This window comes from Dermacentor silvarum, chromosome 1, assembly GCF_013339745.2.
Source record: "Dermacentor silvarum isolate Dsil-2018 chromosome 1, BIME_Dsil_1.4, whole genome shotgun sequence".
Taxonomy (NCBI): Eukaryota; Metazoa; Arthropoda; class Arachnida; order Ixodida; family Ixodidae; genus Dermacentor; species Dermacentor silvarum.
This window is the reverse complement of record NC_051154.1, coordinates 178,964,908-178,992,837: the sequence shown is the minus strand read 5'-3', so window position 1 is coordinate 178,992,837 and position 27,930 is coordinate 178,964,908. Positions and strand designations below refer to the sequence as shown.

Below are 27,930 nucleotides of genomic sequence, written 5' to 3'. Positions count from 1 at the left end.
AAAGAAAGAAAGAAAGAAAGAAAGAAAGAAAGAAAGAAAGAAAGAAAGAAAAATACCAGACGCCGGGACTAGAGAAGCCAGAAGAAAAAAAAAGGAGGACGCACGTTGCGAAAAGCGTGTAGCAGAGAAGAAAACCCCTGATGCAAGCCGTAAGACACACAGAAAAAATTATGAGCGGGGAAGCATAAGCGAGTGGTTAAGGGTGGCAAGCTGGCGCACTGTTTCCCATTCAACCGACCACAATCAATGATACCTTTTTTTATTTTTCGATTCGAAATTACCTGCACGCGAAAGTGCAGTAATCCACGCGTAGTGTAGTAAGCATAGTTCTCCGATTGTCGTAGAATTTGCATAAGCGCAACAACCCTACGTCAGCAGAGAAACAACCGCAAATATTGTGGTACGAATGCGTGAAAAACAAAGAAGCTGACTCACATTATAGCCAACTGGTTCTTCTTGATCGTGATTGGTCCGTCAACGTCGCAGTTGATTGCAGTAGCATTCCAATCCATGGGCTTTAGAACTGCACACAATGAAACGTTGTTTAATTAATGTATTATGCACAATCATAACTTCATTGCATTCATGCAACCTGGTGCAACCTTGTTAACCTCTCTGATTTTCCTTTTCTTTCTTTCTTTCTTTCTCTCTCTCTCTCTCACTCTTCCTGTGAGAAGAGTGAGAGAGAGCTGGCTGGTGGCTGTTAACCACCAGCCAGCGCATAGAGCCTCATCTAATAACCTATCGAACTCGTTAACGATAAGCAGAATTATTGTAGACTGGAATATTTAGCCCTAATTTAGAGAAAGAAAAGCGAAGTGAAGAAAATAGTTCCCTCCAAAGCATGAAACCGTACCGGCGATAGCCTGCGCAACGTTACGCGTGGATCACTTGATGTAAGCAATCGCAGCACCCCGTGAAAGATCTGCGTATCACTGCCGGGCTTTGTGTGTAGCTGGCCCGTCCGATATGAAGGCACTTTGGTTCGGGACCTGCTTTTGACAAAAGGTAAGCTGAGCCCCGGATTCATGCTGGGTACGAGCTTTTTTCCCAGCTCCAGCCCGTACAGAGGGTTCATGGCCGCTGATTTATGCTGTCGCAGCCTGCTTCCAACATGCTGTCTTGAGCAACCATCGCGTCCACTCAAATTCCTCTACAATTTTCGTAAACAATATGGAAGAAAAAGAAAATTCTGCAATGCTATTTGGCCTACACTTATGCAAATAAAAATTATAAAAAAATAATATTTGATTTTTCTATAGAAACGCGGGTGAAACTGTGCCGCAGAGAATTGTGTCATGGAGTTTGCGGCGCATCGAAGGTTTACTATTGCAGCTGTAATTGTAAAGAGAGTTCTGCTTCCGTCTGTGCTTCGTCACCCAATTTTGTTTCTAATGCGAAACGTCGAAAACAAGTTACCGGGGTTGATATTCAGTGAAATTTCTTCTGTAAATTTTATGGCCCGTACATGACCGCATCAGCTGTCTTGTAGCGGACAAGCGAGGTTATCGAGACATAGACGTTTAAAGGGGGTGGGGGAGAAGCCGTTCATGCAACTTGAACCAAACCTGAGGAAAATAATTGCTACTTAATAAATGAATAAGACCTATGGCGTGTTGTTCGTGGTTCCTTTGGTTAACTCATGGTATGTTCTAGTGTGATTAGATAACTAATTAATCAATGTCAATTCTGCACATTCATAACCATGCAATTTAAGACACAGCTTTTACACGAGAAGTTGTAGAGCGCACTCAAAATAACTTCATACCATTGCCTTAATGAAAGTGAAACACCTCCTAACAAAATAATGCAGTGAACTCCAGCGCCGGCCAATATACATCGGCATACATTCTAGTGGCATGCTAGGGCTGTGGAGACCCACTGTGCTCATGTGCGTCCTTCTGTTTACTTGCAGCTGTGCATATTTTCCCACTGCCGTAAAGGTAGGGAGGTTAAGCAGATTACAGTTCCCGGTTTGCTACCCTGCACTGGGGTGGGAAAATGGTAGTTGTAAAGAGTGTAAAAGATAGAGAGAGAGAAGTGCGACCATCAAAATTCCCGTCGCTAGAGTAGGCAAAAGTATATTTACCGACGTTGATGAGGGACTCAATGTCCTCTCCAGAACAGGCGGAAGGAATGCATATGCCCAGCTTTGGAGACAAATGGTAGAAGTAGGGCGCTCCTCTGGCCATGTCTTCAAGGAGCTGTGTAAGAAAGCATGAATTTGATCGCAGAAATATTTTATGTCTCGACGCATGTCGACCTCTAGGCCAATTGGGCGTGGGATATTTTATAATGCAAAGCAGCACAATCATTTATTGACTCTTTAAATTCACTGCCCTTCAACAAACCGTGATTTTTTTAGCATGCGTGCCGCTGCACATTGCTTCAGCCACTCGAAGCCATTTCTTGCTTTTCCTGCTCAAGTTTAAGATTGTTTCTCTATTAGATGAGTGCAGGTATTATAGAACCAGCATTTTCGTTCTTTTATTTAAAAGTGTGCACTCTATCATCGACAATTGCAAACGCGGCAGAGGGTTGTAAAGGAAGTTGAGAGACGCCAGAAAAGTTGCACACCAGCGGCATATCAATCTCAAGAAGCTGACAGACCATGGTAGAATTCAAGGTACTGGACAACCCCACCCATTGGGTGACAGACAAGTTCGCTAAGACGCTTATCCAGTAATTTTACGACGCTGAAAATAAATTCTCCCTGACTTTTCACCTTGCCATTATGTCTTGCGATAAATCCTTCGAATAAAAACAAAAAAAATAACGGGCTGATATAATAAATAAAGATATGGCGCCCATTGCGCTGGTTGGCTCTTACCCCTCCTTCTTCCAGCGTGGTGTTGAAGATGTTCTGGTGGTAGTTGAGGCGCTCCGGCTTGGGCGGCATCGGCGCGGCGAACTTGAGCGTGCAGTACTTGCCGCGGAAGTTCTCCTCGCCCGTGTGCTCGTCCACAAGGCGAATCTTGAGGCACTCGTCGTAGTTGCCGAAGTCGGACAGCGTGCCCTCCAGGGTGCCGGCCGCCGGACGACCCGTTGAGTCGAGCACTGCGTTAAGCGCGGCGTGCTGTTACACGTGCACCGAGACAAGCACCAGAAACTCCTAACTGGGCGCAAGAAATGGCCGTGATAACAAAGTTATCGTGGCTCCGGATGGTTCAAGTTTGTTTAAATGCGACTCTCCAAGGCGTATAATCTCCAATGTGTCTCCACTTGGAATTAATGTTCAGAATGACACCAGTTTGGAGATACGCGCCATCAAACTCGCTGTAGAAATACACTGTTGTTCCACTTACTTTTTCAACACAACGCTGTTTTATGCAGTGAAGCACGAAAGTAAGTGGAACGTTCATGTACTCGTCCCACACTTCGGGAAATAATATATCAAAACTGGTGTCATACTGTAAATTCATTTCAAGTGGATACTTCTTGCAAACTCACGGCTACAATTATTAAATTGCAATATGTGCCGTAAAGTAATCAACGAAGGAGCTAATTAGTCAATTTTTGTTAATTAATTGAACATGTGTTCCAATTTCTCGCGGCAAGTAATGTCCGCCTCTCGGAATAATCCAGCACAAGGATTGTAATTACGTTGTCTGCAACAGGCGGTTTAAACAAATTATGATCCCGTATACTAAGCATGCATACTTTTGTTTAACTGTGCCTGAATTCATAGATGCGTGTACGACATTTACCGTATCAAAGATTATTTCATTATTTTTGTTCTGCTTACTATCCCCTACTCATATTTCTGATTCTGTGTAGCTATTATGTGCGGTGCTGTTTTCGGTTATCAGCATGAACAACAATTGCACCATGTCTGACACAGCTGTACGCCTTGTGGGGAGTGAGGGTTAGTCAAGCTTCTTTAAAGCTTTTTATCCTCACATCCAACCCGGTTATAGATAAACATCCTCAGTAAAAGCTAGCGTTATTGCGTTTCGTCCCCAGCACGTTAAAGAATCCCAAGTGGTCAAAATTATTCCGGAGCCCCCCACTACGGCGTGCCTCATAATCATATCGTGGTTCTGGTACGTAAAATCCAGAATGTCTGCTAGTAGCCAACACTGTTAAAAGACGTTTTACTGACTGAGGACAAGTTCCAGAAATCTCAGCTCTAACAAAATTTAACATTTCTCTTTGTCTTCGCTAGTACAGGAGAAAGTGAACGTTTACGGCTATGACGATTTATTCGTGTGATGAGAGATTGTACATAAGTACCTAGCTTCAGTTTAACTATTTTCGATAAGAAGTTGCAAAGAAACTTAATACAGCCAAGTTTCCTTGGAGTCTCTAATGGCTGAATTCCATTTGCAAGCATGAGAAGGGGTAGTGAATCTTCCCTTTTATGTTCACTAAGCATAAACATCGCTACAGCTGCATGACTTTTTTCCGCTTCACGCTGAGGGTCACAGATGCACAGCATAGTCAGGTAGCATCATACGCAAACTGTGATCTAAAACAGACTCTGCACGCCAACATTTTGCATACACCGACATTTTAAAAAAAAGAACAAAAAAAAACAAAATCACTGAGGGAGTTGTTACAAGTTACGCAGTATGTCACACATAAAAGTTAAAAGTACAATGCCATAGCACGGTTAATTTTTCCGAGCATTCGTTGTACAATCATTGCTCCGTTCCTGTCGTTTCTCGTTTAAGAATATTTAGTATATTGTACAACGTGGGCCCTCCGAATAGTGATTGTGATTTCAGTTCTTCCAAAAGGACGCAATTTTTCACCAGAGCTTCCGAGGGAAGCCGAACGGGAACGTTTGTGGCCCACGACTCAAGTTCAGCCACCGCCGCACGCTTATACGGGTCATGTAATTTCTTTTCCTTTCTTTTTTTCCGCCGCCACTGGCGAAACGCGTGCACCTGTGGCAATCAACCAGCGTGGAGGAACGCACCACCAAGCCGCTCGACAACGGCAACAGCGGGAAGGAAGTGGCGCTGGCTCGTGAAAAGGACCGAGTGACTTCCCCCCAGCGGTCGCTTCCTCTTTCTGAAGCACGTTCTCAGCCGGCAAAGCGACGGCATTTCGGGCGCCGGGTGGTTGGCCGATTCTTGGCACGCGCTCCCTCTGCGCCACCTGAACCACCGGCCACACGTTGCGAGCCGCCTGGCCGGCTGGACGAGCTATAAACGGCTCGGCGGGAAATTGCCGATACACATCTCAGTTAATCGATACCGGCCGCGCGCCTCGACTGACGTGCAATTACAATCTGCTGCAGTGGTACTTCACGTTCTCTCCTTTTCGCTTGGAGAGGATGCGATGCATCGCCTATCAATTATGCGGTGGACGCCCGTTATTCGATTTTCGCGCTACGGGGGTTTCGTGAATCACAAAAAGCAAATTCATGTGCTTTTCATAGCGCGCACACATTAACTAGACCGCTTAATTTTGCGTCGCAGCTGGCCACGTGACGGTGCGTATACATTGAAGACACGTTTATAAATGTATGCATGCGATGATCTGAAGTCTATTCAATACTGGAACGAGCACATTCTACCAAAGGGAGAAAGCCTCCACTCTCTTTGCTTTCTGTCTGTGTGCATGTTTGTTTTCGCCTTTTCTTTCTTTCTTTCTTTCTTTCTTTCTTTCTTTCTTTCTTTCTTTCTTTCTTTCTTTCTTTCTTTCTTTCTTTCTTTCTTTCTTTCTTTCTTTCCACCCACAGCATATGAAACAGCACTAGCAGCAAAGATATCAACGAGAGTGCTATCCCATGTTTCAGCATTGTGCGAATCTTTGAATCAACGAAGTAAGACAACCATAGCCGAAAGAAAGTCAGGCAATCCGAAGTCTGTAATAGGCCATATATACCGAGTCTGGTCAAAGTCATGGGCATCGGCACGGCGGTCAGCGACCGCAATAGGGATGAAACGAGAGGCGGTTATTAGAGATGCGCGAGATGATGGGCATAATAGAGCAGCGCTGATGCCGTTCGTGGCCCGTACGATTCACGCATCTCCTTGCGGACGCCACTCACGCGGCCGGTGCAAGGAGTGCACGCGCCGAAGAAGCAACTGAAATCGGGACGGACGCTTCGCGCCGCGCACCCGCCAAGTGGCGCAGCTCGCACATCGCCGAAAAGAGTACGCGTGGTGGCCTTCCCACTTGAAAAAGAAAATGGGGCCACTGCACAGGACCCGGCGTGCGGCAATTGTTCTTTATATTTAGCGGGACTTGACCTTATCTCGCCTATTGTTCCCCGATCTCAGCCTGCGCATGCCTTCCAGCTTCGAGGACGCGAGTGCCAGCAAGGTAACAGGTCGCATCCCTCAGTGTGTGTGACACTGTCGCGACGAAAGGCCAGGCGCTGCTGAGGAGAGTGTGGACCCACGTGGTGTGTTATTTAACTCGACGGCCACCGTTACTATGCGACCCGACAGAGAGAAAAAAAGAAGGATGAAGCGCGATGAGTACTTAAAGACCGCGGTCGCTGTACAGTTACCCATCTAATAGTATAGCATTATCACGTAGTTGAACGGCTTTTTTTTTCGGTTTTTTCTTTTCCTAATTTTCTTCTTTTTCTTCTTCTTTCTGGTGTTTTATGTGCCAAAACCTGTTCTGATTACGAGGCACGCCGTAGTGGAGGGCTCCGGATTAATTTTGACCACCTGCGGTTCTTTAACGTGCTCTACAACGCAAGCGCACGGGCGTTTTTGCATTTGGCCTCCATCGAAATTCTTTTCCTAATTTTATTTACTTGGTAGAATGAAATGTGAGTGTCGTAAAACAAGCAAGGTAATGCGAATGAGAAAGTGAAAAGAAGCAAGTCATTCCAATACTTCGTACGCATTTGAGCACTGTATCAGTAACAATAACAATAAACCGTTGAGAGGGTGAATAGGCTTTATTTGGCCAAGTACGGTTCTCTGCATACCAGCATAGGAATATCAAAGTTTCAAATCCGAAGTTTCGAAACACCGCCGCTTTTAACATTGCAGTAACAAAATGCACCTGCCGCGACTGGGAATCGAACTCGCCACCTTGTGCTCATGCAGCAAAACGCCATACATACATTCAGCTACCGCAACAGGTTTTCGTCACGGAAGCGACAACACAAGGACTATTACGATCAGCCACATAATATCTTCGCTTTGCACGAGGCGGCGCACATTTCATATCAGAATCGCAAACGCGCGAAAACACGTGAAATCGGAAACGCGTTAAAATCTCACACGTTGTGACTCGAGGGAAAAAATAAATATGAAACGACAAGTTCGAAGGCAGCAACATCGCTGATGACTCGGAGACGCCGAGCGTTTGGGGCTGATCTCAATGAAACGGAGATTTAATAATTCTCGTAATGAAATGATGCAGCTTAGGTAGCCGAGAATCCAACCTATATGTTTGCCTCCAGCCACTGTGGCGAATAGCTGGAACATTTTTTAGGTCAGCGCGGTGTAGGTCCATTAATTTACGTGTGGCTCCTCTCCCGCCGCGTGCGAGGCAACGTGATAATCCATTGCCAATCCGCTAAGGCCATGCTCCCTTTTTTTTTAGGCTGCATGCACACCTTCTTCCATTGATGGTCATGCTGTCGCTCATCGCCTAGCGTGGTAACCGCTATTTCGAGTTTTGTCGCGCGAACGTCAGCGTTCTTATGTACTTTGTTCGGGAAGTGGAATGCACAGTTTCTGTTTGTTTGTTTGTTTGTTTCTTTCTTTCTTTCTTTCTTTCTTTCTTTCTTTCTTTCTTTCTTTCTTTCTTTCTTTCTTTCTTTCTTTCTTTCTTTCTATTACATGGAATGAAAGCAATGGCTGCGACGGTTCAATAATCAGGCTTCATTTCCCTTTCTGCTGATGCAGAAGGACATTTCAGGTGACCATCTGCACGTAGTACGAGTACAAGCACTGCCCCGACGTCGAGACTGTCATATGCTCCATACGCTGAGACGCTCCACAAAAACATATCTGGTAGTGTTTGCCCATTCTGCTACGAGGGTTGTTCCCTATGGTGTGCTTAACAAAATTTATTGGGCATTTATGTACAAATGGGCTCAGAGAATGCAAAAATAAGAGACGATTATCGTGTGCGCGGAATCTCTCATCGAGAGTGCACTATAACATTTTACGCTGTGCAACTTGTTTCCAAAAATGCGCAGTTACTCATATGCCAATTATACGGCTTGGTCGCACTGGCGAGGCTATATAGGACCCAAATTTCATACAAAATCATTTGACCGCCTCTAAATCACCGGGAAACCCGTTTGAGCCGAGCGAGGAGCGTATTTAATTAGTTAGGCTTGTTAGGCAATACTAATTACCAAAGCTCAAACAATAAGCGATTAACCGTTCCATTAACCGATTAATGAGCTTTAATCGTGATTGATTATTGAACCTCGTAGTTCAGTGGATTTCACATATGGGCGAAACACGCCGAGTAGGCCAGCTTAAGGTTATAATTGCGTGCTCTTACCGTACGGTCCCACTACAGGGCCGTCTGCCTACGGCAGGGTGCATTGAAGAAACGGCTCTTCAAAGACCCCGCTCGACCGCTCGAGATACCGGACATTTCCCAGGCTTCAGCTTAGCTGCTCTATATTTGATAAATTTACATCGCTTTCCATAAATCGCCGATATGTCCGGTATTTTGAATCCACGACGATCAGTTTCTGTGTAAAACTGACATTGAAGATTCAGAATGACGGAAGATGATCCACCATGACGTAAGCGCCAAAATTGTCTTAAATGTAATGGCGGGCAGTGCAAACTGCACTACGTGTGGTTCTGAAGGACTTGCGAAGCGCCCTTTGTTTGGCTTCCATTCCTTTAAAGAACAAAGACTTGCCCTTCGCACTCACATGAAACAATTAAACGACATACATTTTATACAAGAAAATATTCCTTGACCCGTGTCCTCGTGTGTATGCTATATAACAGCCAAAAAATTATTTTCTCGTGATCCAAATACATATGTGAATGTTTGTGACGGAACGACAAACGCTCGAGCTTGTGCGTGTATGCACGTATTATTATTATTTTCTTTCCTTAGCCTCATCTTTTTGCTTCTTCTTTCTTCACGTCCTCCGTGTAGGGTAGCTAACCGGGTGCAGCCTTGTTAACCTCCCTACTTCTCCCTTATCAGATTTATCCCTCTCTCTCTCTCTCTATCCTTTTGAGCCTTTGTTACAAAGACCCACGGCCTATTCAACAAAGTATAGTTATGTCGAAACACAGAAAACTGTAGGAACATTATAGTTAAAGTCCGGCGCCAAATCCACCTTGAAAGGAAGTCGTATGCGTGTAGTAAGCCAGTAACCTCGGCTCGTTTTTCTTCCCGGGTTGCACGCGCGCGTTCGTAGATGATACCTACACTAGCGCACCGCTCTCCGTAGACAACACCGTCTGCACGCTTCTGAAGAGTGCGTGCGTGCCTCAGGGCAAGCTAAATGTGGAGGGGCTGGCTCACTAGCTCAGTTCTCAAGTGTCGCTCACTGGTTCACCGTTCAAGTGCACCGTTGCGTCTTTCATGTTGTTTTTCTCTGCGAGAAACAAGATTGTTGCATTTCGCGAGGGGGTGAACTTCACTGCTCCATGAACTAAAACGAAAGGCAGCAAGCGCCCTCCGTTATCGTTATAGCAACCAACGTTGACCGCTGGAAAACTTGGCAAGGCGAAGTCGATTGGGAAACTAGGGTGAGGAGGTCAAATGTCATCAAAATGGTCCTGTTATAGTACTATGCTACTACCACTACTACAACTACTACTACTACTATTATTATTTTATTATTATTATTATTATTATTATTATTATTATTATTATTATTATTATTATTATTATTATTATTATTATTATTATTATTATTGTCGTTGTTGTTGTTGTTGTTGTTGTTGCTGCTGCTGTTAACGTTGGCACGCGCCCACACCAACATGTACTTGCAAGTGAAAAAAAAAAATGATTTCACAGATAAAGAAAAATTGCAGCAGAACCCGTCACGATGCCTGTCGACGGTAATGCGTTAGCACTGAATTAATATACGTATAAGGACGCAACGCATTGCCACAATCGAAATGAGTTATGCATGAGGCGTGTACTCCTCTTTCGCGCTTCGCTAAGAAAACTCGGTGCCATCTAGCGCTTCAAGCGCTTTCGCTCCATTCGTTCGTTCTGTTCAAGGTACATCAGATGGTCTGGCGTTGCTTGTCAAAGTGGTAACGGTGACATGGGTGTGCCTGATCGACTCCTCACATCTATAACCTCATCCACATTTGATGCGACAGCAGCTCGAACTAGAGAACGCTACACCAACCCAGCCGATATAGCAGTATTGTCCCATATTTTTAAAATTGTAATAACGGTCGAGGCTGTGTAAGCGGCGTTTTGAGTTCTGCGAATATTATGCCAGCGATCCATCGTGATAGCACGCGCAGGATGGCGAAGTTCTGCGGTATTCATGTGTCACTCTGGTGTGGACACACCGGGCAGCTTCATCGGCTATATAGGCGTCTACCAACAAGCCTGAGTGACCCGCAGCTCCTGACAAATGATTTCGCCGGCCGCTCGCTCCCAGACGCAAAGCTTTCCGCCACTCCTCCGGCCCATTGACTTTCCTCTGTACACTCCTCAAAGACCTCTTCCCAGCAATCTCCGCTGTGCCCCTATTCCCTCTAATATGACCCCACATCTTCATGAGGGACGACGACAAGCCCGCGCTCACTTCCACGACCCTTTTCCACCGGACAATGTCACATGCTACGTCGACGCAGCGTATTACCAAACTCATGGCTCCACTGCTTGTGTGACAATGCCGACCCCCCTTGGCATTCCCATCACTTCCACCGCTGGCCCCTTCTCACTTCCTACTTCTTCTCTATCCCTTGAATTGGCCGCGATCGTTCACGCAACGCACGAACTAACCCTTCTTCCTCCCTCTCCTCGGTATCGCATTTGCTCGGACTCCATGGCGGCAATCAGGGCTCTTCGCGACAACAGACTTCCCGATAATCTTCATGACGACCTTTCTGACGCTCTCTCCCTTCTCTCCCCTGCTTTGGTCACTGTGGTGTGGGTGCCAGGTCATGCGGGGATTATCGGCAATAAGCTCGCTCATGAGCTTGCCCGCGAGATTAATAGCCGGGCGCCGACGATCCCCTGGCCTTGCCCGCCCATAGCGGACGAGGCACACTTTTATAAGAAAACTCTGAAGCAGCACTACAAACACCTCCGGCATTCATTGCAGACGCTTCCGCCACCACACCCTCGTCTCTCCACTGCCCAAGTACGCACCCTCAGGGCCATCCAGCTCAACACCTTGATCACTCCAGCACGCCTATACCTTTATCGTTACCGCTCAGACCCCTCATGTCCCAACTGCCCCTCTACGTACGCAAATGTAGAGCACATCCTTTTCTCTTGCCCCGCAGCCCTACAATCCCCTCACTACCCTAACCCCCCACCTCCCCACTGGCGGGTGTGGTTGGCGTCGGCGGCCTTCGCCGACCAGCTGGCGATGGTCCTCCTGGCGGAGGAATATCTATAGGTCTTAGTCTGACCTCGAATAAAGTCTTTTCTCTCTCTCTCCGCCGCAACCCCGCTGACTGGCGCACAGCGGATGACAGATCCATCTGTTTTAATTGTTCCGGTATTGGACACATCGCCCGTCACTGCCGTAACCACTGGTCGTCTTCTCCTCGGTGGTCGTCTCCGAGTCACTACCGCCAAGTACCAGACAATCGCACTTTCTCGCCCTACACGCCGCCTAGGAACATCAACGCCGACAGTGCTCCACCAAGAAAGATCCAGCCGCTCCCCGTCTCCGCAAGGCCGTCGGTCCCATTCGCCTCTCGTTCACCGCTCTTCGTCCCCATCTGCTACCGGTCGCTTCCCTTCGGGAAACTAGGCGGTGCAGCTCCCGGACGTGAAGCTGCAACTCCGACCCGGCCCACAAATCGTCTGTTGAACCTGCCTACACGTGGAAACCTACTGGACATTGAAGTTAATGGTGTTCCTGTTACATCTCTCGTTGACACAGGAGCGCAGCTTTCAGTTATGAGCGCTGCTCTCCGCCGAAGGCTCAAAAAGGTTCTGACGCCCGCCGTACCGTGCACTGTGCGAGTCGCCGAAGGGAGTACTTCACCTGTTCTTGGAATGTGCACACCACGTGTGACCATTGCGGGCCATTATAGCTTTGTTTTATTTATCGTCCTTGAGCACTGTCCACACGACCTAATTCTCGGCCTCGACTTCCTTTCGAAACACTCTGCCCAAGTTGACTGCTCCGCAGGTGTTGTACAGCTGGATCTGCCGCTCCCTGTCGACGCAGACGCAACAACTTGTGCTTCACCCCGCTTATGTTCTGCTGAGTTTGCAAGGCTGTCTCCACAGGCGGCTACCAATGTCCTCCTGTCATCTTATCGGGATATCTTTGATTTGGACAACCGTCCACTTGGTCAGACATCTGTTGTCACGCATCGCATCAACACCGGTGACGCCAGCCCCATTCATAGGCGGCCATATCGTGTCTCCGCAACAGAAAGGGCCATAATCCAGAAAGAGGTCGACAAGATGATGGAAAAGGAAATCATTGAACCTTCCAGTAGCCCGTGGGCATCACCGGTTGTCTTAGTAAAGAAAAAAGACAACTCGTGGCGCTTCTGCGTTGACTACCGTCACCTCAACAAGATAACAAAGAAGGATGTTTACCCCGCTCCTCCACCAAAATGTTGCAGGAAGAAAGCAGGCCCAGGAGTGTAGAAGAATGTATATTTACAAGCGAAGAAATATGGCATTCAGGCAACGGCCTGAGTCTTCGTCTTCCTCTCGTTCGCGTCACCTTCTTCTTTCCCTTCACCGTAACATCATCATGTCCTCTATCAGCAGCGCGATGGCAAACTTTATTCATTTTGGACACTATTTGCTCGTAATTTCCATAGCGTAAACTTCGCACGCTTTCAAGGTCTGCCTTTAGATCACAAAATAATGCCCATTTGCAAAGGGCTTTTCGTCCCATATCTACAGCGGCGCAAAGAACGGCGCATCCCATATGGATGTCGTGATGCTCGAAATTTTTTTGATGGTCAATCGAGCTGGGACAGCACCGCTCGTAGAATTCCTTTAGTCCAGTCCATCTATGTAAACGTGCATTTTTCCAGCGCAATCTTCTAAATGGGCACTAAGGACATGCTAGCCTTCGTACTTGCTGGAACTGTCAGATACACAGGAAGGTTTTTCTGGCACCATAATGAGCACGGCATTCTAGATGTCGGCAAGAAGCTCCATAACATGGTACTCTTGTTATTTTTGTTAGCCACAATCCTTATAGAAAATGCAGCCTTGGATCGCGCCTCTGCCAAGCGAGCAAAGTTGTGGTCAGGAAACCGGACGAGGGTCCCGTTGCTGTCTTGATTTTGGGACCCTCGTCTGTACATTTTCGACACTGTAAATAATCTGAATTGGATTGATAAGGATTGATTGATTGAATAAAGATTGGTATGTTGCTAACATGCGCCCAGAGTTGTTGTTACATACGTCGTTAGTGCCTGGTCTTTGCCGATGGCAATCGTTGCCCTTTTCCTAGTATAGCTGCGATAGAAGTGCCAATGCTGTCAAACGCTGGCAAAACTAAACTGCGGGTACTTCCGATTATCCTGGGTCAGGCCATTCGCACATGTCTGAGTCTAGCAGTCTAACAAGTGCACATCGTTTGTTCGACTGTATTACCATGTGCTGCCGTTCACTTCTGCTTATGCATTCACGTACTGTTCTGCCGTTCTTGATTGCACGAGCTTCGACTATAGCAAGACAGCAAGACAGCAAGCTAGAAAGAAAGAAAGAAAGAAAGAAAGAAAGAAAGAAAGAAAGAAAGAAAGAAAGAAAGAAAGAAAGAAAGAAAGAAAGAAAGAAAGAAAGAAAGAAAGAAAGAAAGAAAGGCAAGCTTGGTTTCTTGAAGTATGATGCAAGGTCGATCCAAATAGGTCGCTAAGCTTCGGGCGAAAAGCGCTTCAGAACGAATTGTCACCGAGATCAGCAAGGGTGGTTATGGAAGCAGCGATTGAAGCGCGACTATGTTTGGAGGGAATAAATACTGGGAAAGAAAAAAGCGTTTTTTTTTAATTAAAGCGAGACACAGTTAGATTCATTCAATGGAAATAAATTCCTAATCTATTTTAATCAATTTTATATACGCATGGCGAGGAAAGAAAATACAACTCTATTTTTCTTGATCATTATCAATAAATACTTTTTTTCAGCGCCCACCGTAAAGCACCCATCGATAGCGGCGGGCGTTGACGCCGCTATCACTTGCAATGCAATGCAGCTCTTGGAGTGTGCAGAAAGGCGCGCTCGTAAAGTTCACCTGTTACAATACGCCCCCCTCACATGTTGTGTTGTTTTGCTTGTCGACGTTTGTCTGAATGGCGCGGGTAGTTTCATTGTTTCTTAACCTGTGCAGTCAAAAGTAGTGAGTTGCGACCGCCAGATACTTGTTTACTTTAGTTGTTTTCGTGCGACAGCGCTGGCCGACTGGCTTGGCGTCCGACGAATGGACGAGCACTCTTCGCCCAAAGCGTTCGTCGGCCTCTAAAGAAAGTGTGTTCTGTGCAGCGATGCGATTTCGACGCCCGTACGGCTGACCTTTTCCTGCATCGCTTTCCGCGCTGAAAGCTCGGAATACCCATCAAGTCGAATGGCGGGGCATTTGAATACAGCTCTAATGGCAGGCCTCAGAAAACAAGTTTCGCATCTTTGAGAACAAAATGACGTCACTTCTGTTTTTAACGTATATGACGTCGCAATATTTTTTTCTTCCGTCGGAAGTGTTCCGTCCTCACACAGATGGCGCTAAGCCCCATAAACCGCCGATAAGCCGCCATGTTTTGAACGTATGGGCTTCTATGGAAGCTTCGCTACCAGGTATATTCACCTTGCATGATGTAAGTAGGTAGCAATGTAGTAAAGTATTGAGCCGAAACAATGGTCACAGTGTTCTGAAACATCCCCTCACCACTTTTGTCTCTTTGAGCATCACCCTTCTGACCTCTACGCTCTCGGCATGGTTTCGGGGATAGCCCTGCAATCAACCCCACCGTATTGTATTACATTCTTGTGGATGCGTACAGAAAAGCACATACAGTGCGAGAAAGCCAGCTTCAAGCCTTCGTGGCTGCCTGCGACGGCGCGATACGAAGCATTTGCCACTTGCTGGCCGCCGCTTATCACCGACCGGGATTAAAGTTGCGCAACTGGGTCGCCCTACTCGGTCACGCGCCTCCAAAGAAAGGGAACGCGAAAATCCCCTTGGCGTGGCCGACTGGAGTCTTCCTGGCGGAAAGCTGTCTGCGTGCCCTGCGCTGATCAGGGGCTTGATAAACGAGTGCGACGAGCCAATTTGTCGCTGCTCAAGGCATGCGTCTCAAGACAACAAGGCAAGTTATCTTGTCTGGCGCTAAGGCGATAGTCGCGCCCGGGAGTCTGCACCTGCGCACAGCCCCCTCTTTGTTTCATCCGACCCTCATATCTTCGATGCGAAAGCGAACACCAGGAGCGCCGTGCACTTTTGTCTGAAACATTTATTGCATGCTGCATGGATGGGTTGCATTCACATAAACAAGCAATAAAAGAAGCAAACAAATGAATTTATCAACGTAAAACTTCATAAATAGTAGACATTCACAGATAGTACATTAAAAAAAAAGTTTGCTTTCACACAGTTTTGTCCCCCCATTTCACATAAAAAACATGATAATTCATTAAAGCGAAATACACACGTTAGTACAAAATTAGCTTGAGGAACCTGCAAAAGAGAAGAAAACTATACTATCAGGAAACACGCATACACGCACACACACACACCCCACATAAAGAAGGCTATGCTTCGCTGTATATCAATAATTTGACACTATGTCACCCTCTCTTAGGAATGCTACTAAAGCCTACAAAGCAGTTCGTTGCGCCGACGCGTTACTCCCAAGTTCAATAAGCTTTTGCATGTGAAAAGGCCGGTCATCAAATTGGTTGAGTGCTGTCCTCTAAACATGTCTATGCGACTCGTATCGGAGACCTCTTATTAAAAATTTTTTTGCATTTTTTCACGAGTGGCCTCATTCACAGCAAGGCAAAGGTTCACGAGGTATGTGGTAACAAAAACTGTCTGTATATGCCACTTATAACCTTCGACGATGGATCACTGAGTTCATGTGGCGGCCATTACATATATGCACTGGGAAACATTAAAGTGGATCTACTGTATATCCACTCTAAACCGGGGTTCTGGCACGTAAAACCCCAGCATTTTTTTAAAGTCTCCAGCAGGTGCTCGAAGGTAAATATGAAAGAAGTGCGCAGATGCCTCCCTGGCGCGAAGAGTAGCTACGGGTGGTTCGTGTGCTTCAGCAGTCACCAAATAGCCAGAGGTCATAGTTAGCACTCCTAGTCAAACCCTCGAACTTCGAGCGATAATCGACTGCGTACGGGCTTCCTGGGTGGACGATAAACTGTTTAACACTGACAAACCATAAGCCGTGCACTGCCGAACGCGACTAGCGTGTAATCGTACTTGGAACAGAAATGACACTCCCCATCGAGGTCTAGACAAGCCGCGCATGAAATGAATGATACCGTTCACTTTTTCTTCAACCTTATCCACATGACTTTTCCAACAAAGTGAAGCATCAAGAACCGCTTCAAGGAATGTCTGATGATTGACACAATGAATAGACATGCCATTTGCATAAAACAAAATCCTTCAGTCGTTTGCCAGTGAAGTAAGGAAAAACAGAGTTTTCTCGAGATAAATACATACTTCGAGCTGGAAAGGACGAGTATACAACGTCAACACCAAACTGCAACTGCGGCCGCATAATGGTCGGATCCGATCCGGATACCCATATGCAGACATCATCTACACATATAGTAATGGGCAACGGCGGGGGAAGTATCCAAGGTAGCTGTGACATGAAAACGTTATACAAGGTAGGACTGAGCACAGTGCCTTGTGGAACTCCATGAGATGCCAAAGGGTGGCGTTTGAGGTCAAGCGTTACGATTCAAAGCTGTCAGGTTGCACGTAATGGTACTTGACCACCTAAGCATTAACTTTCACTCTAACCCCAATTTGACGTATCCCGGTTTCACGAGTGCATTTCTCTATCCAACAAATTTTCTCTACACATTTTCCTAGGGCTGAATGATTTTATGATATCGAAAATCGACAAATTTTACCTTGAATCTCAATTCAATGAAGCCTTTTGTGCAAGAAGTGCTTAGAAAAAGGAGTCGTCACTGCGAACACACATTTTTTTTCCTCACTCTGTTTATGCGCAGGCAATGAAATATACAGGGTATTCAAAATTAAATTTTATGGAATTTTTAGAAATCGCCTGTGACAGGTAGCATTATTCTTATCATTGAGCTGGCTTATTCGATCAGGCGGACATTAGTAGCACGAGAAATCGAACCACATATTCAACGAATTAACAAAAATTCACTAATTAACTTCTTAGTTAATTACTCTACGACACATATTACAATTTACGAATTCTAGTCGGTGAACTTGCAAGACCCATCCACTTGAAATAAATTTTCAGGATGACACCAGCTTCGAGATATTATTTCCCAAAGTGTGGGACGAAATACATGGGCGTTTCAATGACTTTTGTGCTTCAATGCATAAAACAGCATTTTAGTAAAAAAGTGGAACAGTGCATTCTTACGGCGAGTTTGATGGCGCATATCTCCAAACTGGTGTCATTCCGGAAATTCATTCCAAGTTGATACGCCTGACAAGCTCACCTGCTACAATTCATAAATTGCAATATGTGTCGTAAAGTAATTAACTAAGATGTTAATTAGTGAATTTTGTTCATTAGTTGAATATGTATTTTGATTTTTCGTGCTACTAAGGTCCGCCTCATCGAATAACCCAGCTCAATGATAAGAATTATGCTACCTGCCACAGGTGATTCCTAAAAATTTCGTAAAGTTTGATTTTGAACACACTGTATATATAATAACGAGAGAGAGAGAGAGAAAGAGATAGAGACCCGAAAAAAAGGCGTTCGCTGAATCCGAAGAAATAATCACGAAAAAAACAATGACACGTTTGAGAGCAAAAAAAAAAATATTTTACTAACGTTGCGGCTACCGCCTTTCGTCAGAGTGAAGGAAACTACAGAACACGTTCCTTTTTAATGTGTCGGGAGGGAAAGGTTGTGCACGTGGGCGGCTGCGATGAGCCACGACACTGTAGGATGTCCACGGTATCACTAAGACAGCGCTGCCCCTATCCCCGAGGAATATATATATAAACTATGTTACTAGTATCATAATTTCCTATTTTAATTCCTGTTTCATCGGCAATACAGCACAAAGATTTAAAAAATAGCTTCAAATAAAACACAAATACGCAGGCAGAAAATTATAAAATGTTCACCTGCACTTCCTGCACAGCACATCATGTGGCACAGCAGGTATCAGGTGCATATCCCGTATCGTTTCGGCACTGTTCGAATACGTACATTGTGCTACACCCCTGGAAATAGGCGTAGGGCGACGTTTACCCAATAGTGGTGCGAGTTTCTGTACTCTTTAAACACAACGCGTCAGACACTAACGGCGTGCCACGGTCACAAGGCTTTAATAAGAGACAACACAAGTAAGTGTTCTATGCCAGTGATCGGCCGCTTTCGCTAATGATATGTCCAGCATCAGGGTTGGCTGGAATTTGTTCTCACGAACAATTCTAGCGTAATAGCCTTTTATGAATACCGACCCAGGGCTCGTATTCGCAAAAAGCTATTGCGCTAGAATTGTTCGTAAACGTGTATGCCAGCTAATCGAAAAGTTGGGCACATCACTCAGCAGGCGCCTGAGGCCATGTGGACGAGACACACGGTTACATCTCTCTCGCTCTCCCTCCCTCGCTTTCCCTTACTGTCTCTCTCCCCACCTGAATAGAACCATCCTTTACAAAACCGACAGCCTCGTGTTAAGCAATTTCTCTACTGTTGCGATTTACATGTGGACGTCCTATACAATACCACAGTAAGCTTCTACAAAAGGTGCGCGAGCACCCATACAGCTAATGGCGCGATCGGAAAGCCAACCACCGAACATCAGTTGCCAGGCAAAGCAGGATCTCGCGGGCGTACTGCGTTCTCGAGAGAGCTGCTGCAGCGGTGCGCCGCGTGCCGCGTAAGTTGTGCACGAAGCGGGGCCTTCTCCGCTTCCACGCTGCAGGCAACGTTGGAGCAGACCGCGAGAGGGCGGCCGCCGTATCACTTTCCGCTCCACATTCTACACTACCACGCGCACAGTGAAATGCTCGGGCCAGTCGAATTTCCTGCAGATTTCTTTCTTGTTTCGTTCCACGGCACTATGCTCGGTGCGCGCGCCTCCATCGCAGCTCTGCATGCTGGGATCTGAGAGGAACCACAGCAATCTGCATTCTGCATCTAGCCGCTTGCATTTTTGTTTCTTCTTTTTAGCTCACGAACCGTGCAACAAACATATTTAGAAGACAACAAGCGCACGCACAGATGGAAAAGCGAAAACGAATATACGCAAGGTGGCGGAAGTGCGTGGCTGCGGTATCACGAAGGAGCGGCTGTGAGAGCCGCTCGCGCTCGCTGCCCAGCGTGCGAACGTGCACTGGAGTTTACGCGGTAATGGCTCCTAAAAATACGCGAGTTCCCTGATGGTGAGCGTGTCACCATTGGTCGACGCTTCGAACGTCTTTTTACGAGGTAAAAAGCGAGGCAATATTTATTTGTAAGTGTTTTCGATATCTGTGCATTTCGGTGTGCTGCCCTGCGAAAACGTTGACAAGCGTTCACTAACAGAGAAAAATGAAAGGCTGTGCAGAAGAGCGATATCAGCATCGCTTGGGACGCGCTGCACACTGCATTTCTTCACGGGGCTTTTCTTGCGCGCCTAGATGGACGTTACAACGAGACAGACGCGCATGAGGAATTGAACGGTTGAGCTGTCGACTAGCTTTTTTGTTGACACAAACACAGAAATGATACGCAAGCTTACGAAGGCCCGGTCTCTACGTGTAGCGGAACAGTAGGAGCTATTTAGAAACTCAAAGAGATCAATGATCAGAAATAGGCGAATGCTTTCTTGATTGACCCGGCGGAAGAAAAATACACATGTTTCGGTGCATGTGGGGTTATGTGGTTTTGAATGCATTTGACCCACGAGCATAAAATAGTTCAGCGAAGTCCACCATATTTTAGCGCAATTTCTGCAAGCCTTAGGGTGACTCCTGATGCATAATACGGTGGGGCATTGTACTCGCGTATTGCGCACAGTGCAGAAACTTCCGCAATCGCAACAGCCTTCCGCAAGCACAAACAGCGCCCGGTGCGAATTGTAAGCGTTATCACAGCGTAAGTGTTATCACAGGCAATGATCTGAAGCGTGCTGCATATTTTACAAACGCCGTAACTTAGGGGTTTCATTACTGCTCACCTCAGAACAAACTTGTAACTGCCCTTTCGGCGCTGAAACGCACAACTGCCGCAACGGCAATTGTATGTATATATATATATATATATATATATATATATATATATATATATATATACAGGGTGTCCCAGCTATCACGCATTGCGTATTGTTTCCAGTACAGTGGAGTAGCCGCCAGTAATTTTTTCGTTGCTGAGATTTAATTAGGTAATTGTAATTAATTATCTAACTCGAGAAGTACTGTCCCAATTATTAAAGTGTCAACGAGAAGGTTATAGAGCAACATGAAAAACTCCCGATACAGCTTTCCGTTGCTCAATACGTGCTACATAAAAGTGTTTTTCCGAGAGTGAAAGAAGCCCGCGAATACACGCAAAGTGCCTCGAGCGGCCAGTCGCGCGGCAATTCTGCGTGTAATTGTGCTGCGTGATAGCTGGGACACCCTGTATATATATATATATATATATATATATATATATATATATATATGTGTGTGTGTGTGTGTGTGCGTGCGTGCGTGCGTGCGTGCGTGCGTGTGTGTGTGTGTGTGTGTGTGTGTGTGTGTGTGTGTGTGTGTGTGTGTGCGTGCGTGCGTGCGTGCGTGCGTGCGTGCGTGCGTGCGTGCGTGCGTGCGTGCGTGCGCGCGCGCGCCATGCTAGGTTTATGGCCAGAAGATCTCCAGCATTCATCAGGAATGGGATCCCTCTGCCCTGTAATTGACATTAAATAAATACAATTTATTGTTGATCCCTCTTTCATAGGAATCGGCAGAACACGAAAGTGAAACGTGTCTTCACAGAAGCTGTTTGCTTCGTGAACTCACGGTCCGCTGCAGCGAAAGGCGCACGATTTGCATGCCGGCGACCCTGTTGCAGGTTTGCTTGGCGCCCGGCGTCCAGCTGCCGAATTGTTTCGGCGACGGTGCGAGCATTTTGGACCGACTCCGTAGTGTCTTGGGCATCTATCCCTGTCAACAAAACATATTTTACTCGTTCGCGCCGAACGTCACATCCGTTACGTCCATTACAGGTAGTTCATCGGGGACCCCAGCATAAAACACTTTCGTGTTAAAAATATGTTTTCCCTCGAAGCCCTTGAAAACTGCCTCATAAAGGCAGGGCCGTGCCGGCAAAGCACCCCGTGTGTTCTTCTCTATAAGTGTTACCGCATTTCACGACGCGTTCCTTATACTTTTTCTGTCGGTGTGGCACGTGATTCTCAAATTTAACATTAGGTACGAAATTGTCCGCCTTTTCTCCCATGGCGCTTGCTACTACATGAGGTCCACAGTGACCGCTTACATGTTCACTCCAATAGGTCGGTCATGCACTTCATTTCAGCAGCTGCAGTTTTGGCCCAGCAAAACCTACAGTCATAAAATTCAAGACATCGCGATTGACATCAACGACGGCTGTCGAACTTGCAGCTATGCGTGCAGCAATTCAATTGATCGATCAGGAAATGCCCCCAAAACGGCCCATCTTCTGCGATTCCAAGGCCGCCCTCCAGAGTTTGCTCTCTGCATTACACCGTGGACCCCACGAATGACTTGTCGCGGTAACGCAAGAAGTTTACCATCGGGCAGTTTACAAAGGACATGACATCGTATTTCAATGGCTGCCAAGCCATTGTGGTACCCTTGGAAACGAGCAAGCAGACGCAGCCGCTCGATCTTCACATACCAGTGCCGATTGCGTCGCTATCCCGATGTCAAGAACCGACGCAGCGGTAAAGCTCCGTGCGCTTGCTGGCGTGCTTACGTTGGCCGATTGGAATTCGCCAGGCTCTAAGAACCAGCGCCTTGGTTCCCTGGATCCTCACCTGAAACTCCGCCTTCCACATGACTTACCACGACGGGAGGTAACTCTCATTTGTCGCCTATGGCTTGCTGTAGCTTTTACCAACGCGTCCTCCTACCTTATCCGAATGGCCACAAGTCCAGATTGTGAAGTTGCGAAGAGACGATAGTGCGTCTTCTTTGTGTTTGTCGTCGTTTTAAAAAGTGCACAAATAAAAGTCCTCAGCACCACGCTCGACAAGATTGACAACCGTCCCTGTACGGAAGCCAGAATTCTTGGCCCCTGGTCCCAGCCGACGTCGACGCGAACTGCTTTAAAAGCGCTAGTAAGATTTTTAAAAGAAACAGGACTCATTTAAAAACCATATAATGTGGGAACTGATGTATTCCTTTTTTTTTTATTATTCTCTAGTTTTCTAATCTTTTTTGCTCTTACCCAGTAGCCAACCGGCCACTTAACCTGGTTAACCTCTCTGCCTTTCACCTCTTGTTTTCCTTCCTTCCTTTCCACTTGCCCTGAGGGTATATTGTAAATAAATAAATAAATAAATAAATAAATAAATAAATAAATAAATAAATAAATAAATATTGCACGCGTTTAAACAGATATTGCAGGTCGAATTCGCTGACTGCGAGCGCCATGCAGAATGCGCTCCACTGTTTAGAGTTAGCGGCTGACCGCGCAGTAAAACCAGGTCCCCCTTTATCACGGCACGCCGGAGCAGTGCAGCACTCCGCTGTACTACCAACACACTGAACTCCTTCCGCGGAAGTCAGGCCAACGCGTTACGAATCGCCTCGTTGCAAAAGCATCGTGAGCCGCTCGCGCCGCCACGCAAGTCCCCGTTGAGCGCGTAGTTACGTCAGCCTAACGCTCGATTGCGTAGCCGCAACCACATCAACATGTCCGCAAAAACCGATAGATAGCTATCAGCCGCCCAGCGCTAACCCCATCGATCGAAACGAGAAGTCTGCTGGGGCACGCGACAGGGTGTCCGCCGGGCGATCAACACCGGCCAGCGCGCTTTCCCGGTTGCAGGAACCAGACAGGCCCGCGTGGCGGCCTTCGCCGGCGGCTTCCGGGTCGGCGCGCGAGTAGCTCGCGGCAACGCTCGGACGAGCCTGTCGACGGTGGAGGCGGCGCGTGTTTGAGGCCGCCGACATTGCGAGCGCGGGTCGCCGCGGTCGGCGCTTTTGCACGAGATCGGCCGTTCGCGTTTCCCCCGACTGGCTTCGCCGATCTCACCGCGCGGTCCCGCGGGAAGCGGGCCAAGCCGTAAAGTCGACGCCTTCGCGCGCCTTCTGGCAGGTGCCTGGTGGCTATAGGCGAAGATGGTTAACTCTCCACGATCACTTTCCTTTGCCCCCTCTCCTCTGGCGCAAGTGACATGTGCGCTCCGCTTGTACGCCTCGAAACTCTCGTAGCTTTTTTTTTTTTTTTCTTTTTCTCTATGCGTGAAAGCCAGTGGATGAGTTTCGCACTTTGTTTGACTTCACTGTTTTGCATATAGGAAGTCCAGAAAGTAAGAGAGACGTGAGAAGATGCATTCCGAGTAATGCATAGCTTTAGCGTGTCCGTGAAACAAACTATTGCCGTTTTCGGAATACCGAAACAACGGAGACGCGGACGAATACTGCCACCATCTTGTGGCGCTAAGCTCGACAAGAGCCCAGAAAAGTGAAACCGCAAACATCATATTCTATATACTTAGCTGCAGGTACAAAGGTATCGGCACGAACATTGACGTATGGGGAACCAGCGTTGGCCAGGAGGCGCTACGGCAGCTTGAGTGTGTAACTAAAATATGCTGACACCGTCCTGTAGGGAGGCCACGAAGATGGCACTGCATATTTAACGATAACAGACGCGTGCCTGTACTAACGTCTGCTGAGGCCGATGCGCCCAGCCAAGTTCTGTCCATGGCCATGCGGGTTGCGAGGAGCGCAGGCGCTGCTACGTTGTAGCACGTCAGTGCCTAGACAGGTCAGAAGCTGGACACATGTGCTTAAAAATGAGCGGTGAATTTGCTGATGCAAAATCGTAGCATGTGTTACTGTAAACTGTGTCCACCGCTCGCTAGGTCTTGTGTTACGGCGCTGCTGTTGGCACGCGAAGTTTCAGCGCTGGTTGCTCATAGTGGCTTCCTTCTTCCCCATCACCATCCTCCTCATCCCCCCCCCTTTTTTTTTTTGTTCAGTGACGACACCCCATGCAACCCAAGCACAATCACAACGCGTTGTTAAATAAAGCATCACGAGCGGCCACCACCAGCACTGCTGCCATCCGCTGGTCAGGTATTCAGCAAACGCGAATAGTTGCAGACAGGCTCGCTAGACCGGTTATCAAGTGAGCTCATTTTGCTGCTCCTTTTGTTTCTTCGGCTATCTCTCACGGTAGTCCTACAATCCTGTCTCATTAACATTCCATACGTAGGTTATAGATGTAGACAACAAGAAGGGAAGAATGTGCGAGACTATTTACGCCAGCGTTCGAAAGAGATGTACTCGCGATAGCTGAGGGTGCGTTTGCGAGGCAGGCGCTGCGGAATAGCGGAAGTATTTCCAGCATCTCCTGCATCTAAGACCCCTACTTCTTACATTCTTTCTGAATAACAAGCGCTTCCGCACACGTTTTTCTCAGGGCCACTCCCGACCGCACGGACTATTTTGGACCTCCGCGACACCTTGGAGCGAACTATAGACAGCTACACAAACAAGCAATTTGTTATACTACTATACCTTTTAAAACTGTTATCGGCGTGTTTATGTGAGCTCACTAATTGTTAAGGCTGGTGTTGCGAAGTTAAGAGGCCATTTGGAACCAAGAATGCCGTAAATGAAATGTTTCTATAAAGTGGTTTGCATGTACGATGGCACACGAGCTAGCAGGCTACTCGACCGACTCAGGAGCCGGTAATGGCAAATGGGTCTCGTCAAAAAAGAAAAGAAAGAAAAAAGGACTCTTTAACCGGAGCTATGAACACATGACGGGAGAATCCTGTGGCATAACTAGAGAAGACAGTTGAGCTAGTTGGAGCTCATTACAGACTTGAGGCATCACTAACTAGCGCGAAAAAGATATCGGACGACAGCGAGAAGCACAAAGGACAGAACGCTAGACTTAAACTGAATGTTTACTGCAAATAAATGTAGGATTCAATGGATGCGCAGAACCTAGACGCAAGGGAGCAATATTCATTTTTCCCTTTCCCCCCTTTAACACAGGGAGGGGGGATAGGCTCCAGGTTGAAACTTAGTTTAATAAGTATTTCCTTCGATAACTCATTTATATTTTTCTAATTATTACGCTGCCAACTGTTGGTGCCATGATAATAGGGTCCTAAAAAGCCTCGTGTTCGCCTGCGCAAGCATTAGTTGGCACACAGTGCGAAAAAAACGAGGACACGCGCTGTGTAGAAAGCATGCAACCGCGTGCATTCTTACAAACTCGCCCTAGTTTCTGTGCTCTGAAGTATTAGTCTGAATAAGCCAACTATTTTCCCACTAGCCTATCATTTATTAGCCAACAACAACAAATCACTTTTGCGGAAATCCGTAAGTTGGACGAAGAATATGCGCGTCAATGTGCGTATGCGAACATTAAAGACGGTATAGTAAATATATGAGGCCGCATATGTATTAGCTCACCATGCCGACGCTTCAAGCGTCGTAAGTTCAAGGGTATTCCTGAATTTATATTGCAACCGCAAGAAACTGTACAAGCCTTTGTACATTAAGTATAAAATTGTAAAATGTATAAAAATATAGGCTTATGCAAAGGGTTCAATGCCACGCATTTTTGCCCTTATGAGTTTAACTGACAACCACAAAAATGTATTTACGACGTATTCTCGGCGGGACGTATGATAGCTCAGCATCGGGAAGTGCGTTCTACGCTTCGCAATGCCCGCCTGTTGTCATTCGGGCTCGTAATGTGAGTCATCTAGTCCCCGATGATGAAAGCTGAAGAAACATGGTGAGCACTTGAGATATAATAGCGTAGTTATTGCGTGGCGTGAAATATATGTGCCATTTTTTTCCTGATTCGTTAACATTTTTTGTGACGTTGTACATACAATGTCATAATAACGGTCAGTGTTAACACTGACCATTGTGTCATTTGGGGGCGAATTGGGTTCTCGCGGGGGGAGGGGGGGGCAGGCCTTTTCGCCGGTGCCCTAGGTACCTGTACACTGTTTTTTTTTTTTCTGGTTGCCTGAAATAAACTTCAACTTCAGATTCAACGAAGCGGCACGCCGAAAATTCCACGGAAAGCCGTTCCGCGCGGCTGCCGCTCACGTAATCGAGCGCCTCAGACTTCATTTCTCGAGTGCGTGGTTAAAATGAGAGCAGCATTAGTGTCGCGATCTCCACTCTCAAACCCTGGCATGCTCGGCTACATACACAGTAACGCTCGTTCATTTCTGCGACCACAGAGATGCGGTCGCAGGATCGACAGCCCCGCGTGTTCTTGCGCACAGACTCAACCCGTTCCGACTTGCAGGCCGGCAAGTTGCGCGAGCACCGCAAACGAAGATTATTCGGCTACTGGTCAACGAACTGGTCAGAGAACTCCCGCCACTCTTTGTCCGCCCCGAGACAAAGCACGTACGGCACGGGCCCGGCCGAGGTCAACAAACTCATTTGTCTGGCCCGAAGCACGGCTACATCGCGGTCCGTTTTCACGCTTCGGATGGCCCAGCCGAGCAAACGGCTGCAGCTACTGCAGCATTGACGACGACAGTAAAGGCGAAACTGTCCCGCGCGGGCCTACCCGTCCCCGTTCTTTGATCCTGCGCCCCGCGCTACGCATTCTGCACGCCGCCTAGTAAGGAGCGCGTGGACGCCTTACGCAACGACCGCGACATGCGGGTCGACATGGCCGCGACGCAAATCGGCGTAATCGTCGTCTACGGGCTTCGCGCGCGTCCCTCCGCGACTCAGTGTGAGGGCTTTAGCGTCGCTTATGCAGAAACACTAGCGAGCACCTTGCGCGAAAGCTTTAGCTGTTTCTGACACACGACCTAGCCATCTTTCGAACTTAGTGGAATAAAAGGCGTAAAAAAAAAAAATCACCCGAGTGATTTAGGGCTGGTGCCGGCTCCATTGTGCATTGGATATACCGCTGTTGTTGCTACATTTGATACCTACCTCTCAACACACTGATTGGTGAGTGCTTCATGAAACGAAACAAGACAGAACCAAGTCCTCTGCGCGTCGATATATGACAATTCCTAGAGTTAAAGTTTATAGCAGTGACGAAGCAGTATGTGGCAACGCCTCAACCTCACTCACAAAGGCTTCCTCGACGCGTGCATGCCGCATACCCGCTATTTCTGGAGAACATGAGAGAAGTCGCGTACTTTTTTTTTCTTAGTCCTTTCTTTGTATAGACAAAGAAAGGACTAAGAAAAAAATTGTAACAAATCGGCTTTTTATGCATTGAAGCACAACAGCAACTGGAACGCCAATGCATTTGTCCGCAAAGTTTGGGAATTAATATCTCGAAACTGCATGGTGTCATCCTGAGAATTCTTTCCAAGTGGATCCACCTTGCATGCGAACTCCACGGCTAGAATTTGTAAATTGCAACATGGGCCATAAGGAAATTAGTTAACACTTAATTAGTGAATTTTCGTTAATTAGTCGATTATGAATTTCAATTTTTAGTGCAAGTAATGTGCGCCTCTTTGAGTAGACCA

At 47.0% G+C, this 27,930-nt stretch overlaps 1 protein-coding gene across 1 annotated transcript in view; it reads right to left on the bottom strand.

Annotated features, from left to right (window-relative positions):
* The window catches only part of LOC119435940 (nose resistant to fluoxetine protein 6), a 66,395-nt gene that overhangs the window by 22,274 nt on the left and 16,191 nt on the right, over positions 1 to 27,930 (bottom strand). Inside the window, exons 2-4 of the mRNA XM_037702647.2 lie at positions 2,831 to 3,057; positions 2,090 to 2,204; positions 436 to 523 (exon numbers count right to left, since the gene is read on the bottom strand). Coding sequence (XP_037558575.1) covers positions 436 to 523; positions 2,090 to 2,204; positions 2,831 to 3,057 — 430 coding nt within the window. The remainder of the gene's footprint in view (positions 1 to 435; positions 524 to 2,089; positions 2,205 to 2,830; positions 3,058 to 27,930) is intronic.